The sequence below is a fragment of the Salmo salar genome, chromosome ssa20 (assembly GCF_905237065.1).
Source record: "Salmo salar chromosome ssa20, Ssal_v3.1, whole genome shotgun sequence".
NCBI classification, from domain to species: Eukaryota; Metazoa; Chordata; class Actinopteri; order Salmoniformes; family Salmonidae; genus Salmo; species Salmo salar.
The window spans coordinates 8016221-8033584 of NC_059461.1; the positions used below are offsets into that span (position 1 = coordinate 8016221).

General features: G+C 43.9%; 1 protein-coding gene across 3 annotated transcripts in view; it reads left to right on the forward strand.

The window, feature by feature from the left end:
- LOC106580171 (glutamate receptor ionotropic, delta-2) overlaps positions 1-12235 on the forward strand; it is a 605308-nt gene extending 593073 nt beyond the window's left edge. Inside the window, exons 15-17 of one of the 3 annotated variants that reach the window (XR_001322822.2) lie at positions 2153-2393; positions 7208-7278; positions 9771-9958. Coding sequence is in view for 2 of the 3 variants with exons in the window: in XM_014160933.2 (XP_014016408.1) it covers positions 2153-2393; positions 9771-10199 (670 nt within the window). In the remaining variant the exon portion in view is untranslated. The other 2 variants (XM_045704300.1, XM_014160933.2) reach the window with 2 other exon arrangements.
- Positions 12236-17364: the final 5129 nt, after the last annotated feature.

Consider the following 17364-nt stretch of genomic DNA (forward strand, 5'->3'; position numbering starts at 1 on the left):
AGCAGTGTTGCAGTTCTTGACACACTCAAACTGGTGCGCCTGGCACCTACTATCAAAGTTACTTAAATATTTGGTATTTCCCATTCACCCTCTGAATGGCACACACACAGTCCATGTCTCAAATGTCTCAATGTTCAAAAATCCTTCTTTTACCTGTCTCCTCGCCTTCATCTACACTGATTGAAGTGGATTTAAGTGACATGAGTAAGGGATCATAGCTTTCACCTGGTCAGTCTATGTCAGTCTATGTTTTGTACTCTCAGTTTGTATGCCTCTGTCTAGACTAAAATAAGGTTGTTGTATTCCTGGCACCACTCTGCCAGGGCCCTCACCACCTCCCTGTAGGCTGTCTTGTTGTTGTTGGTAATCAGGCCTACCACTGTTGTGTCGTTTGCAAACTTGACGATTGAGTTGGAGACGTGCATGGCCTAGCAGTCATGGGTAAACAGGGAGTACAGGAGGGGGCTGAGCATGCACCCATGTGGGGCTCCTGTGTTGAGGATCAGCGTAGCGGAGGTGTGGTTGCCAAACTTCACCACCTGGGGGTGGCCCGTCAGGAAGTCCAGGACCCAGTTGCACAGGGCCGGGTTCAGACCCAGGGCCCCAAGCTTAGTGATGAGCTTGGAGGGCATTATGGTGTTGAAAGCTGAGCTGTAGTCAATGAACATCATTCTTACATAGGTATTCCTCTTGTCCAGATGGAATACGACAGTGTGCAGGGCGACGGCACCATCAGTGGATCTGCTGTATGCAAATTGTAGTGGGTCTAGGGTGTCTGGTAAGGTGGAGGTCAGATGATCCTTAACTAGCCTCTTAAAGCACTTGATGATGACAGAAGTGAGTGCCACGGGGCGATAGTCATTTAGTTCAGTTACCTTTGCTTTCTTGGGTAGAGGAACAATGGTGGACATCTTGAAGCAAGTGGGGAAAACAGACTGCGATAGGGAGAGATAGAATATGTCCGTTAACAGTCCAGCCCAGCTGGTCTGCACATACTCTGAATTACTATGCAACTTAACGTTAGAATGTTGCAAAACGAGTGACCTAAGCAACTTTGGGCGTGTTATGAACGTCGGTGCCAGGCGTATCTCACAAATGTCCGGCCTCCTGGGCTTTTAATGCACGACAGTGTCTAGGGTTTACCGAGAATGGTGCGATTAACAAAAAACATCCAGTCAGCGGCAGTCCTGTGGGCAAAAACAGCTCGTTGATGAGAGAGGTCGAAGGAGAATGTGAAGAATTGTGCAAGCTAACAGGTGGGCCACCAACAGGCAAATATATATTTTTGAATTTAACTAGGCAAGTCAGTTAAGAACAAATTATTATTTACAATGACAGCCTACCAGGGAACAGTGGGTTAACTGCCTTGTTCAGAACAACAGATTTTGACAGCTCAGGGATTTGATCCAGCAACCATTCAGTTACTGATCCCACACTCTAACCACTAGGCTACCTAGCGGCGCAGTACAACACTGATGTGCAGAATGGCATCTCGGAAACGCACAACTCGTCAGTCCTTGTCATGGATGGACTATTGCAGCAGACGACCACACCGGGTTCCACTCCTATCAGCTACAAACTAGAAGAAGAAGCTCCAGTGGGCACGTGATCACCAACACTGGACAATTGAGGAGTGGAAAATCATTGCCTGTTCCGATGAATCCCGGTTCCTGATGAGTCATGCTGATGGCTGAGTCAGGATTTGGCGTAAGCAGCATGAGTCCATGGCCCCATCCTGCCTGGTGTCAACTGTACCGGCTGGTGGTGGTGGTGGTGTAATGGTGTGGGGAATGTTTTCCTGGCACATGTTAGGTCCCTTGATACCAATTGAGCAGCGTTTGAATGTCACACCTTGTGTCCCGAAGGGGGGTCCGACCCAGTACTAGATGGGTGTACCTAATAAATATGGCTCTGAGTCTAAGCTACTTACTCATCAGGGGAAGTAGATTAAAGAAAAATGAAGAAAATGTGATGCAGGCCAATCTGAATGAAATGTAGATATTGCCCTATTCCTGTATACACCTGCAGACAATAACACATCTGTACTCAATTTGTTTGTGTGTGTATCTGTGTGCGCGCATCTGTCTGTCTGTCCGTGCGTGCATGTGCGCGTGTGTGTGCGTCTATCTGTGTGTGTGTGTGTGTGTGTCAGGATCCTGGAGCTGCAGCAGAACGGGGACATGGACATCCTGAAGCTGAAGTGGTGGCCCCAGGACAGCCCGTGTGACCTGTACTCTGCGGTGCACACCAAACACCGCGGCAGCGCCCTGGACATCCACAGCTTTGCCGGCGTGTTCTGCGTGCTGGCAGCGGGTGTGGTGCTCTCCTGTCTCATCGCCATGGTGGAGACCTGGTGGACAAGGAGGAAGGGCTCACGAGTCCCCTCCAAAGAGGTGAGGAGCTGGGGGAGGCCAGGGTGGTTGTGGGGGTCTGTGTCTGGGGGTCTCGGTAACACTTGACTTGAACACTCTGTTTTCCGGATGTATGTCATGGTTGTCATGTCTACTGTACATGGTGTCAGTGTCATGATGTAACAGATGTTTGTACGTAGTCAGGAGAGCTGTCGTTAACCTGTCAGTCAAGTGGTCTGTCCCTTGCTGTGGTGTCAAAGCTGTCCCTGGCTAGCTGGTTAGGACGGACAATAAATAAACATTTGGCGTTTGATAAGATGAACACAGTGAAACTCCGGCACACTCCAGGGTTTTCCATCTATGCCACTGGAACTACATAAGGCGTGGGAACAAACCTCTTTTTAGAAGATACTGTATCATCAATTTAACTGACATCTGTTGCTGTGACTGCACATGACATAGGATGCGTCCCAAATGGCAATCTGTTCTCTATGTAGTGCACTACTTTTGACAAGGACAACCAGGGTCCATACAAGTCTGGTCAAAAGTAGTGCACTACATAGGGAATAGGGTGCCATTTGGGACGCACACACACTGTAGTATATGAGGGGGTTTGGGTAAAATGTCACCAGTTTCAAGTGTATTTGTAAAATCTATAAAAACGAAAGGGTCCGGAAGCTCACACAAGCTACACTGACTAGAATGGTCATGGTTTCAGGGCTTAAACCACCATGAGCATCATCAATTGCAGCAACAGTTACTCACTCAAAAGACAAACAGTTCTCTTTAAACTGCATTTGGAATGTGGCTATCTAAATGTTTCCATGAAAGTCTGATTCCTCGAAGATAAGGTATTTTTTATGCCACATATTTAAGGCCGTATAAAGGCAGCCTATGGGATTGCTCCAGCATGCACTAACCCAGACAGAGACAGGGACAGACTGGGACCAGAAATCAGTGCAGGCATTTCTAAGAAACTGGTTAATTTTCTTCCTCAAGGCCCTCAAATAAGGACCATTCTGCGCAAAACCCCAATTTAGACAGGCCCACTAGGCTAAAGATAGACCAGTCCATCTGGCATTTGTGTCTCTGTCCAGTCCGTTTCGGGACAGACACATAAAAGCAGACTCTTGTGTTAACAACCCCATAGAGTCATAGAGAAGAAGGCGCACCAGCTTGAAACAGAAACGTATCCAATGTAAAAGGGCTGTATTGAATTTTGATATCCCCTGTACATTTGATTGCTAACAAGGTACAGCCATGCATAGCACAATCATTTATCTTTCCTATCTCTCTTTCTGTCATATCTCTTCTTCCATTCGTCCACCTAATGAGCAGGTAGGTATAGCCAAGGCGTTTTTATCACTTCCAGACCCAAGCAAAGTGGTTATGGAAATGATTGTCCCTGAATCTCGAGGACTGTGAAATCCTACTCAGCAAAGCTGATATGAAATGCAAATGTACGAACGAGCAGCGAGTAATGCAATTATGGAAAATAAATATTGTCATGCCCAGTTTAGTGTTCATTAGTCATGTATAAATTAGAATCACAAATTAAATCAAGCCATGGAGTGGCACTAATTTAGGATAATTATTTTGAAAATGCATTTTGCAATAAAGCAAAGTAAATCTTAGAATGAGGGTCAGTTTACCGCTAAAATAATAGTTTACTCCATTAACATTGTACATTTTTTAATTTCACATTTCATTTCCTATGTTGTTGAGATCCCTCTCAACCCACCTATCAAGCCACAATCAACCATGCACACACCCTCATCAATAACCCCTCTGCCATGCTTTCCTCTCCTTCCCTTCCCTTCCCACCTCTCCTATCCCCTCCTATTCTGTCCTCTCAGCTGGTGTCTGTGTGTTGTTGACTGGGTCACGACATCGTAGCCACGCCACAGGAAGCCGAGTGCTCAACAGAACGCCTGTTTCAGCTCGACAATAATGAAAGCTTTTGATCAAGGCAGTGAGGCCTGTGTCGTCTCAAGTCTGTTCCCCATCATAGCACCCCACCCCAGCTTTCTATCCCCCTCTACCCCCTACCCATGACCCCCTGCACTCACAACAGCTTTCATGTGTCAGGTTAACTAGTGAGCCTGTCTGGCCAGTGGTCATATACAAAGAAGCCCAGTAGCCCCCTGCCATCTTTATTAACCTTCAATACAGGGACCCTGACTGACCAGTGTGTCGGTGCCTGGGGTTCAAGGTCTTTGTAATGGAGAGCGTTGAGAAATCAATGTGATTTTCACATCACTTAATTTAGCACTCAAGTAGTCCTATCAAAATCGCCCTTTACTTTGGTTAGGTACCGCATGGATATTGGTTGCGTTGTTAAAAAAAAAAACTATTTGCATGGTATTGATTTTAAAGAGTGAGTTTTGTAAAAAGCTGGGTAGTACTGATCTGTTGCGAGCCCTCATCCTCTTTGAATATTGAACTGATTTGGCGAATTCACATAAAACTGGATATAGAGTGCTGCGTTATAAACTTTGAACTTAATACCATTTTCGGGAATCTAAGAGTTGTAGTGGTAGCATAAAGCTGCCATGGTAAAAGTAGAGGTGTCTTAGCCATGTTGTTTAGTTGAGCCCTACACTTCACCCTGCCCATGGCCCACAGCGACGCTGGTGACTGTGGTTACGGACCGTGGTTACGGTCGGCAGGGTGGTGGTGCTGAGGTCACATCCTGCTGGGCCCGGTGCAGTGTGTCAGAGTGACCCAGTGTGTCTGCAGTCAAGACGATATCACTAGGAGCCATCAGCTTCCTCAATATACTGCACTACTGCCCTTTCTCATTAGGGATAGCCCTTCCCTCCAGTCCTCAATATAGGCTTCGTCCCAAATGGAACCCTATTTCCTTTATAGTGCACTACTTTCGACCAGGGCTTGAAACCATACGGTCAAATGTAGTGCGCTATGTACTGTAAGGAATGCTCCCTAGCTCTCTCACACACAGACAGACATACAACAAGCTTACAACGTGCATACAAGCATACACAGACCAACAAACACTGAGGAATGTCACAGCTGCTATCAGTAGAATGATATCAAGCATTAGGCTTGTTGCAATTAAGCTAGTGTTCCTCTTTGAATGAAACCTGTACTGACCTCGCCTTCTGGATGATAGCGGGGTGAACAGGCAGTGGCTCAGGTGGTTGATGTCCTTGATGATCCTTTTGGCCTTCCTGTGACATCCGGTGCTGTAGGTGTCCTGGAGGGCGGGTAGTTTGCCCCCTGTAATGCTATCAGCAGACCGCACCACCCTCTGGAGAGCCTTGCGGTTGCGGGCGGTGCAGTTGCCATACCAGGCGGTGATACAGCCCGACAGGATGCTTTCAATTGTGCATCTGTAAACTTTTGTGAGGGTTTTAGGTGATAAGCCAAATTCTTTAGCCTCCTGAGGTTGAAGAGGCGCTGTTGCGCCTTTTTCACCACACTGTCTGTGTGGGTGGTCCATTTAATTTTGTCAGTGATGTGTACGCCAAGGAACTTGAAGTTTGCCACCTACTCCGCTGCGGTCCCGTCGATGTAGATAGGGGGGTGCACCCTCTGCTGTCTCCTGAAGTCCGCGACCATCTCCTTTGTTATGTTGACGTTGAGTGAGAGGTTGTTTTCCAGGCACCACACTCCCAGAGCCCTCACCTCCTCCCTGTAGGCTGTCTCTCCCTGGAAGCTGTCCCGTTTGTTGTCTGTTTTGCATAACGCCTCGATGATTTCCAATACTTCCATTCTCCTTTTCCTTCATCAGTTGCAATCAGAAAAATGTGTCACCTAAAGATTCAACAATAGAAATAATCATAATAATGTATTATTACTCTATGGGAACAAACACACACACACACACTCACGGTCCACAAACACACAGCTCCCACTGAGCTCCAACCCAAAGCCACGTTAGCTGCCTGGGGACGAGCTGCGTTTGTGTCTCTGGTACGTGAACGCTACATACTGTTCATCCCAATGTTTTAGAGGCCTGTCCCTGTTCAGGCCTCTGCTTCTATGTGATCACTGTTAGTGTTTCTGTGTTGCGTCTCTGTGTTGTGTTTTGTTGTGTTGTGGGATGTGTTGTGTAATGATTAACATGGTGATGAGGCATCCATGTCATGAATAGAGTTCAGTAGAGTTAGTCCTCTACTACTGGTCACACACTCCAATGAGGCTTTACTAAACTCTACCCTCCAAGCTGATATAGGATTTGGGTATTGGAGGTCTCTTAAATGAAAGCATTTCAATCCTTCAATGTTGCAGGATTCATTTCCAACACAAACAGATTGGCAGATGCATTTTGACATATCTAGAACATACATTAGTTCATGTTAGTGTTGGGATAGGTCCCTTGCTCATAGGCACAACAGTAATATAGGCTACACACAGTATGGCCCACTCGGTCTTTTAACCAGTTTAGTTAAGTTTATTAGGATCTCTATTAGCTGTTACTCATTCAGCAGCTACTCTTCCTGGGGTCCACACAAAACGTAAAATACATGACATAGTACAGGGCAGTTATAGAATAGCACAAAGGCAATACTACAGTAAATCCTTATCCTCTGTCCACCAATGCATCTCCTTTGCTGCTATATTGTATGACTGTGCTTCTGTGGCTATATACATGTACCACAGACGTTGATGTTACTTGGAGTCGTTTGGGTGGTGGGTGGTGGGTAGTGGATCTATCTTGCTACATACAGTGTGTAATGATAAAGGAAGGGAGGGTGGCTAAGGAGTATTGGACACTACACACAATGGACGGCCACTTTGTTCACAATGTTGAGCACAAAATGTTTGATCATGTCTGATTTACTGTCCCTGCTGGCTTCAAGCTCTCATTCCCTTTTGGTTTTGTTTTGTAGATAAGTACACTGTGTTGAGGGTAAAGCGGGCGAGGGAGAGCAATACAAAATGCCATTTTTCACCCTTCCAGGTATATCTTCGAAGGCTCCTCCTCGGACATAAAAAAAAAAACCCACAGAGTGTGTGTGTGTGTGTGTGTTTTTGTATGGGCTGACTGTGCTGTCTTTTCTATTCACCCCCGCCTCTCCTCCGACAAAATCCCTCCCCCATCCTCCCATTTGCCTGCTCTCATCCTTTCTCTGTCCGTCTGTACGTCTGTCTGCCGCTGTCTCTCTGTCCTTGCACAAACACCCACAAACACACATACACAGACACAGGCCCATGGCACTTCCGCCAGGCAAGCTGAACCGTGCCACCACCAACATGACCCCCATCACGACATCCCTCTCACCACTCTCAGGACTGCCCCCTCCCCCCATTATCCCCAGTTACCCGCATGCTGTGACATCCCATGTGCCTTGATCGTCCAGCACAGGGTTGAACCCAACGACGATCCCTCCCAACTCGTCCCTAAAATAAGAATGACCGCTGCCTCTCCTCCCACCTCCAGGTTATACCTATGACAGAAGCTTTAAATAGGAGCGGATGCTGTGAGATTCTTGTTAGAGCTAACTCAAACCATTCGGTTGTGGAATACAACCCAGATTGTCATATTTATTGCTTTTCTGCTGACAACAACAAAACTATCGCATTGATGACATTTCTAGTCACTGGCACTGCCTGCCAATATGTGAGCTATGATGCCTTTCCTCCACTAGAGGGCTTGCAGCATGCTCTCTCCGAACAAGCATAATACGGTTTAGTGTGCAGTCATGTAATGGGTTAACAGGTGCATGTTATGCTCTATAGAAATGCATGTTTAGCTAAGGTCTGCAGTGCGGATCTGTACATTTCAATTCATATGAATGAAAGTGAGCCACTCAAACGTGAATGAGTTCCCCCCCCCCCCAAAATGAAAGCCTACACATCTGATTGAAACAGAGGCCAATCGCTTAGAACACTTATTAACTCTGTCTTACATTTTGCTTCGTGTGTTAGCAAAGTGCTGCTACACATAACCCTCTTCAGTTGATCCAACAGGCCGGTCCTCTCGTCGTACGGTAGTTACCCATAAGGCAACCTGGCTCTAGCAGTCAACTGACTGGCCCTCTGTCACTCACTGTTTTTCTCTCACTACCTCCTTCCTCGTTCCTTTACTTTCAACCACCCCTCCTTCCTCAATCCCCCACTCCTGGGTGTGTGGCATGACCAGATCACCACAAACAGTAACCCCTCCTGCCCCCTCCCCCTCTGAGACGGAGAGGGTAACCGGGGCAAGACCCCACTCCACGCCACATGGTCAGTAGCTCTGTCAGTGACTCTGTGTCTGTACCCACCACCGGGGATACCCTCTCCCAAAATGGAGTAAGCGCTATGTGTTCCTCCACCTCCATCCAACGGTACCCCACTCCCTGTTCCCCCACAAGGGACACAATCATCTTGCATCTTTCCTCTCAGCACAAGCATGAAACCCCTCTCTGAGTGTGACCATCACAAAGATGTGAACCAATCATTTTATGTGGATGTAGTAGTGCTATTTATATGTCTGTATCACACACTTTTTTACAAATCTAGTTTTTGTTCAAGATGAACACATGGGAAAGATGGGTAAACCCCTTTCCCCTCTAACTGTATTCACAAAACCAATGATTAAATACATGTAGCTACCTTGCACTTTAACTAGTGTGTAGATGTAAGCATCTGCGCACATGTAATGCCTACGCAACAATGTTGCAACATGTTGCAAAAAAATGACTGAATCCTAATCTGACCATTGTGTCGCATTTGTAATCTATTTTCTCGCCGACTTGCTCCAAAATGAGCGGTCAGTAATTAATAAGACCATATTAATGCTTGATTGGTTGTTCGGCATGGCATGCTGAAATCTAACAGCACGTTGCCTTTAGCAGTGTGTGTTTGGATTCCAGAGGAGCTGCAACCCCCTGTAGACCCTGTAGATATATGTCTGTTTGTGTGTTCTCCTTACTGCAGCTCAGACTTCTCTGTCCCTACCTACCTCTCCTTACCTTATCTCCTTACCTTACCCCACCTATCCCTTTCGGCCCACCTCTCCCTTTCGGCCCACCTACCCCACCTATCCCTTTCGGCCCATCACTTCAATCCCATCTCACTCTTATTTCATCTCACTGTCCCTCCATCTTTGTCTATTTTCCTCTGTGCTCGTCAATCTCTATTGGTCTCTTCTCCTCCTCGCTCATCAATCCTCGTTTCCTCCTTCTCTCCTCTGACTTTTTTCCCTGATCTCCCTCAATGGATGTCCTCACTACTCCTCAATCGACAACCATACTCATGCACTTTCCCCTCTGCAATCACCTCACCGTTCCGTCACTCCGCTCTGTCCTCCCCTTTATCCTTTCCTACTTTTCTCCTTTAACAACCTTCACTCCTTTTCCTCTCCCACCTCCTTCTCCCCCTTTTATCCTCACTCTCCTTTGACCCTGTCCTCCGCCATCTCTCTCTCTCCCCTCGCCCCCTTTCCTGCGCACCCTATCCCCCCTGCAGGATGATAAGGAGATTGACCTGGAGCACCTTCACCGCCGGGTTAACAGCCTGTGCGCAGAGGACGACAGCCCCCACAAACAGTTCTCCACCTCCTCCATTGACCTGACGCCACTGGACATGGACTCTATGCCGGCCAACCGGCAAGCCCTGGAGCAGATCAGCGACTTCCGAAACACGCACATCACCACCACCACCTTCATCCCCGAGCAGATCCAGACCCTCAGCCGCAGCCTGTCTGCCAAGGCCCAACAGGGCTTCGCCTTCGGTCCCGTGCAGGACCACCGGACTGGGGGGCCCTTCAGGCAGAGAGCCCCCAACGGAGGCTTCTTCCGCAGCCCCATCAAGACTATGTCCTCCATACCCTACCAGCCCACTCCCCAGCCCAACTTCAGCTACGGCAACGACCCAGACCGGGGCACGTCCATATGAGACAAGGAGGAGTAGGCCACACAGCGAGAGAAAGATGAAATTAAACACACTCAAAAAAAATCGATGTACATAGGAATCTTTTTCAGTTCTGATTTTTTGAGGGGCTTTGCTTTTGTTTGGTGGGGGGGGGGGGGGATTTTCCTGCTGAAACCTGGTGGTGAGAGGAGGTCGGGGACTTGAATATTTGCTTTATTGTCATCGTTCTCATGGTTGTCTAGGGATCTTTTGGGTGTGACGGGGCTCTGTTTTCTCTTTTTCGTTTCATGGCATTTGAGGACTGCCTTTCTGAAGAAGCTTTTGGACACAACAAGGAGGATATGTATTTGTTTTTTACAACAGAAAACACTTTTCTGTTCTTGAGACCCACAAATTGGGCAACAACCCAATGCTCATTTGAAGGATGTTCTTGTCTTTGCCTTTCACCGTATGGGACTCCATCCCACTCAGTTCTCTGGTGTTGATCATCAATGCCTGTACTCCAGATCTGAAATCTGCCCCAAAATGGGTGTCCATTAGCTCCACTACCCTGCAGACTGAGACCTCACTGTCTGAGCTCTGGGCACGCTTCGCCATTTTTGTGCACATAAGGCTCCATCAATTCCACTGCACTGTACCAGTGCCCATAGACCTGTATTTGATTGTATGTAGTTTGGATATTCTTTTCTCACCTGTACTGTGCTGTCTATTTCAAGGTGAGCGCCTCAGCCTCTAAACAAACACTTGAGAGATGCATAGAGGGACGAAAAGGAACTGAAAATAACAGAGATAAAAGACAACAGAAAAAGGACTTTAAAAAGCAGCTGAGGCTATTGTATGTATTTTATTGAATTTGTTTTGAAAATCTATTTCAATCCGTGGAATGTGTTTGGTCAGAAAGTCACACAAAAAATAAATGTTTGGAGCCGTCTCATTGTTTTTCCCTACCAATTTTGTAAAGCGCTAAATGACTGCTATAGTCTTACTCTGGTTTGCATCATTAATCATATTCAAACTACTTTTTTGTTAACCTTATTTGTAGTTCTACCAGGGCTCAGTCAGAAGAAAAAAAGTCACATTTCATTCTCCAGTCCACCAACTGACTGTTGTGTACCTGTAAAGGCAAACAGTTGAGCTCAGAGTGAGGAGAACCCCTTTCAGATAACATCCTCAGTACAAGCCATATCAGCACAGGCTGGCTTCACCTTGCCAGTTTCCTGCTTCAATAGGATTTCTTACCATTGGAACTGTAGAGCTGATGGCATTCATTTTGAAAGATCTTTCTTCATTTCTTAAATGTTAAGGGTACTGTTTATCTAACTTTTTTAAAGTGCCAATTGTTTAAATGAGGCCATTAAGGTGCAGTTTGGGGGGGGAGGGGGTCAAAAAATATATATTTTGTGAAGGGAAAAGAGGAACCAAACCTTTTCACTAACACTGTATTAATATTTAATAATGTTTGTTGTTTAGAATGAGCTTTCAGTTTGTTATCTTAAGACTAAACCGCAAATGTTGTGCGTAGAGAACAGAAGCAGTGTTTGATGCAAGCATTCTAGATGTTCTTTTCTTAAGCTACAGTATGGCTATTGAATGACAATAGGACACAGACAATGTTTAAAGCCATTTTATTTACTATTAATGACAGACACATTATGAAATATGTATATTTTACATGTTGATGCTATATTTGTTTTTTAAAAAAAGATATATGAGCATTGAGTTAGCAGTCACCCTATACATTTGGTTTCCCTCAGTTCCAGCCCACACATAAGCTTTCTCATGTCATCTTGAGTTCATTTTGATTTGCTGGTTAATAACAGAGGCAAGTTCTTAAAAAGAAGCATGCACAACTTGCTATGCCCGTAACATGTTTTATTTCATACATAGAACGTACAGGATTACTTGATAATTTTCAATTGATTATAATGTGCAGTATTTAATATAGGCCTATTTTGTTGTATGTGTTGCATATTATTCAAACGGAACAAACTGAGGCCTCTGTTGCAAGTGGCAAAGCTTTCTGTGTATAATTTGTCTAATAAACTTGTTTTCTACAGCGGTATGGTTTTTGTAGTCTTTGCTGTGACTGAGTAGCCCTGCCAGTCAAGATGTTTCAGTTTTCCATGTATTATCATGGTGTTATGTAGCTCTGGTCCTAGGCATTAGTGTATGTTTTGGAACTCACATTAACGTATCTGACCAGAGCTAAGTGTTCGGGTGTGAAGTATACCTAGCCTGTGCATAATAGTTTCTGGAGCCTCATCTATCAAATGCTCTTAACTTTTTTATACTCAATTTCTACTTATGATGATTTCTTAAAATATCCGAACATTTGATTTATGTCTTTACACCAATGGAAAATGTTGTGTTAGTCACAAACAAGCATGCTTGCTTTATACATCACAAAAATAATGTGTGGAGAGTGGTTCGCACACAAATGTTCCTTGTGCGTTTTTTAAATGATTTTTTCTTGCTTTTTACAACAGCCAGGGGGATGGAAAAGAGCACAGACATTTGGGTGTTTGTCTTCAGCGTCATTATTACTTTATATATCACAAAAATGTAAATTGCATGTTTTCATGATAAGTTCAAGATTCATTAAACATCTTTATTGTTGGTGTGGATTTCTATATATGCACAATTTACGATCAAATCTGTGAATGTTTTATAAATGAGGTTCCCCGGGTTCTAGGTTATGTTAATCTTCATCCCAGTGTGGTCTTCATCACTTTCAATGACACATGATAAGAAGGATGCTGCCTCTTGGAACAGCTGGGCCCATTACTGGGTTGGGAGAGCACACCGTGATAAGGTGTAGGCAAGAGCACAACATATCTGGGACCAGGTTTGCTGGTTTATGTGTAAAGGGGGTGCTTTTGTTAACTCAGAAGACATTATTCTGTACATTTTATGAAACTCTGGGAGTATTGAAATGGTGTCTGTGAAAGACCATCCAATAGCTTTTGAAACTACAGTTTTGTAAAAGTCATTTTTGTCTGTTCTTCCCAATATGGCGAAGAATCTAATCAAGGGGATGTCAGCGTTTGAAAATAGTGGTATCTTATGGTAGGCTAACTATCATTACTCAAGCAATTGTGTTATTTCATTTTTAAGCATGATGTGGCGCTGTTTCACTAGAAACCATTTTGTAGACAATGTTGCGCTATCTGATCTGAAGAGAGAGAGAAAAAGAGAGAGCCCTTTGAATTGAATTGAGAGCGCGAGAGCGAGAGTGCGTGCACGTGTGTACAGCATTTTATTTACGATAGAGACTTTTTTTTAAAGAAAATGGAATATGAAACTAAAACATGAAGGATATTCTTCAAGGTCTGCACTTGCCATTGCCTAAAGTTGTGCCTAAAAACAAAAGGCACCTAATCATCCAAATTCTGGCTGTTCCATGAAGGCCTTAGAATTCCAAAGTAAATAAATACCAATGGTACACAGATACATTATTATTATTATTAGGCTATTAATATGATTATTGTTGTTATCGTTATTATTAGTGTTAGTAGTAGTAGTCGTAGTAGTAGTGTTATTATTATCAGCCTATTTCTGCATCCCTCCAGTGCACCTCGTTTCCCCGGAGACAGGAATGGGGTGAGCAGCATGCAGACTGCATCACGCTGGAAGCCCCCACTGGGTCACATTTTGAGCCCATTTTCCAAAGAGTCCCCCAAGCGTGTCGAATGGAACATAGAGTCGCCATTGTGCATGCGACATTTTAATAATCGACAGCTACAATATCCAACCTGTTGTTTGCTTTAGGAGCCATTCCATGCTCACTGGACGGCCACTTGTAGGTGGAGAGACGGACCTAGGCGCCAGTCCCCAAGCCTCGACGCCTTATGAATACATGAATAAAAAGTGAAAAGATTCATGTAATTTAATCTCAGAAATTGTAGGATTTTGTCCGCTGTCCTGCATGGACGGGCTGGTCTCGCATGTTTGATATTGCTAAACTTTCTATAGGCTTTTACAGGCTACAATTCTTTCCGTTTTTGCTTAAGCCTACCTCATATAGCCATTCGAATAAGATAATATCTTGAGACATTACAACTTCTTCAATCATTCCTGCTATGTATTTATTTGTATGACTTAATTTTCTCAATAATTATTATCATTATTATTTATATTGTTATTCAGTAGCCTTGTCTATTTTCCTTTCAATAACTGAGCGTTCAGAAAGTGACATTGCGGCTGGTTTACGTATAGGCTATCTGGTTGCCTTTTCGGCTATTATTTTATTTGATACTAGTTTCTAGCCTATAATATTTTCTCATATTCTTAAAGATACCCATATGATTTGTATATTTAATTCGTTTAGATATATAATGTTCTTATCATTCTATAAGGGGTGGGGGCTGCGAGTGTCACTGTCCGAGCACTGTTCCACGCACACACTACTTCCTCCTCGCTTGCCACTGCTTCTGACAGTAAAAGCGCTGTCGAGCCCCCTGCTCATCTTTCCGATCCCTGTGAAGCTCTTTTACCAACAGGGCGTTCCGTAAACCGGATCAAAAGGTTTTGAACCTGTACAAAAGAAAATGAAACTCGAGATGGCCTTAACATTCATGGAATGGAGGAGCGGATCGGTGAATTGACAATGAGCACGAACCCCAGGAGCCGAGTTCTTTGGTCAAACTGTTTTCAGTTCCTAGAACCAGGATGAAATATTCTTTGCTTAGTTGGCGCCCTTTTCGTGGATTAAATTAATTTGTGAATTTCTTTGAGTCTGGAAATGTTACCTTAAATTCACGCATAGGCAGATGTTTGGACATGCATGGGAGCTACGGATCTCGAAGTATCCACACCCCTTAACTTTTTCCAGATTGTGTTGTGTTTCAGCCTGGTTTTAAAATATATTAAATTAAGATTTGTTTTGTCACTGGCCAAAGCACAATACCCCATAATGTCAAAGGGAAATTAGGTTTTTAGAATTTTTTTTACAAATTAATTAAAAATGAAAAGCTGAAATGTCTTGAGTCTAAAAATATTCAACCACTTTGTTATGGCAATCCTAAAAATGTGCTTAACAAGTCACATAATTAGTTGCATGGACTCACTCAGTGTGCAATAATAGCGTTTAACATGACTTTTGAATGACTACCTAATCTCTGTACCCCACACATACAATGTAAGATCCCACAGAGACCAGGGAGGTTTTCCAATGCCTCGCAAGGAATGGCACCTATTGGTAGATTGGAAAAATATAAAAGCAGGCATTGAATATCCCTTAGAGCATGGTGAAGTTATGAATTACACTTTGGATGGTGTATCAATACAACCAGTCACTACAAAGATACGGGGGTCCTTCCTACGCAGTTGCCAGAGAGGAAGGAAACCGCTCAGGGATTTCACCAAGAGGCCAATGGTGACTTTAAAACATTTACAGAGTTTAATAGCTGTGATAGGCAAAAACTTAGGATGGATCAACAACATTGTAATTACTCCACAATAGTTAACCTAGTTGACAGAGTGAAAAGAAGGAAGCCTGTACAGAAGAAAAAAAATATTCCAAAACATTCATCCTGTTTGCAACAATGCACTAAAGACGTATTGCTAAAAAAAGCAATTCAGTTTTTGTCCTGAATACAAAGTGTTATGTTTGTGACAAGTCCAATAAAATACATTACTGAGTACCACTCTCCATTTTTCAAGCATATTGATGGCTGCATCATGTTATGGGTATGCTTCTAATCGTTAAGGAATGGGGAGTTTTTCAGGATAAAAGTAAACGAATGGAGCAAAGCACAGGCAAAATCTTAGAGGAAAACCTGATTCAGTCTGCTTTCCCCCAGTCACTGGGAGATGAATTCACCTTTCAGCAGGACAATAACCTAAAACATAAGGCCAAATCTACACTGGAGTTGCTTACCAAGGAGCCGAGTTACAGTTTTGACTTAAATCTGCCTGAAAATCTATGGCAAGACATGAAAATGGTTGTCTAGCAATGATCAACAACCAATTTGACAGAGCTTTAATAATTTTTTTAAGAATAATGGGAAAATATTGTACAATCCAGGTCTGCAAGCTCTTGGAGACTTCCACAGAAAGTCTCACAGCTATAATCGCTGCCAAAGGTGATTCTAGCATGTATTGACTCAGGAGTGTGAATACTTATGTAAATTAGATATTTAATGTTCAATAAATGTGCTAAAATGTCTATAAACATGTTTTCACTCTATCATTATTTTAATATTGCGTGTAGATGGGTGAGAGAGAAAAAAATATTTAAACCATTTTGAATTCAAGCTGTAACAACAACATGTGGAATAAGTCAAGGGGCATCAATACTTTCTGAAGGTACTGTTTATGGAAAATATTGTCAGCATTTCAAAAGTTTTGCCTTAGACCTAATTTTATTTCATTGTTGACTAACTTACAACCGGGACAAAGTGTAGGCAAGGCCCTATAGCCACAAGGAACTTGATGATGATGATGATGATGATGACACGGCTTTATGATCATCCATTTTCGTTTGACAAATGTAGGTTTTAATGACACTATTCTGGATATTAGTCCTATGTTCTCTCTGATAAGAGATACATACAACTGGGCACAGACCTCAGTTCAACATCTAGTTTACATTTGGTTGAGTTGTGAACTAAAGTGAATTCATCGTGAAATCAACAAAACAATGTCACCACTTCATTGGATTTAGGTTAAACGTTGGGTGAAAAAATACGAAACGACCTTAAGTTGATTACTTTTTGCAAATCCAATTCGCTTTTCACGTTGATTGAACTGTCATCAATGTTATTTTTTGAGGTTGAAATGACGTGCTACGACGTTGATTCAAGCAGTTTTTATCCAGTGGGATAGGCCTACATTGTCACTTTCGAAATGACTGTCTTTAGTATTGAAGATGTTTTTCAGGAGCCAAAGAAGTTATTGACATGCCTGCGGTATTGGGCAGGTGCATGGACAACCTCAAACAGTCCACGAGCTGAAGCTCGCGCTGTCCACACTCCTAACCATATAGCTATATCCCTGCGTGTGACCTGAGGGACTGCCCTTTGTGCGCTTAAACAGTCTTTAAACCGAGGCATTATCATAAACAGTCTTGGCATAATAACCTCTCTCGGGTTTTCCGAGACTCCTCATTGGTCGCCAACACGCGCCTGCCCCAAGTGCTCTTATTGGTCAAAGCGCCACGCGACCAGCTGAGAAAGGGGGCTCCCAGGCG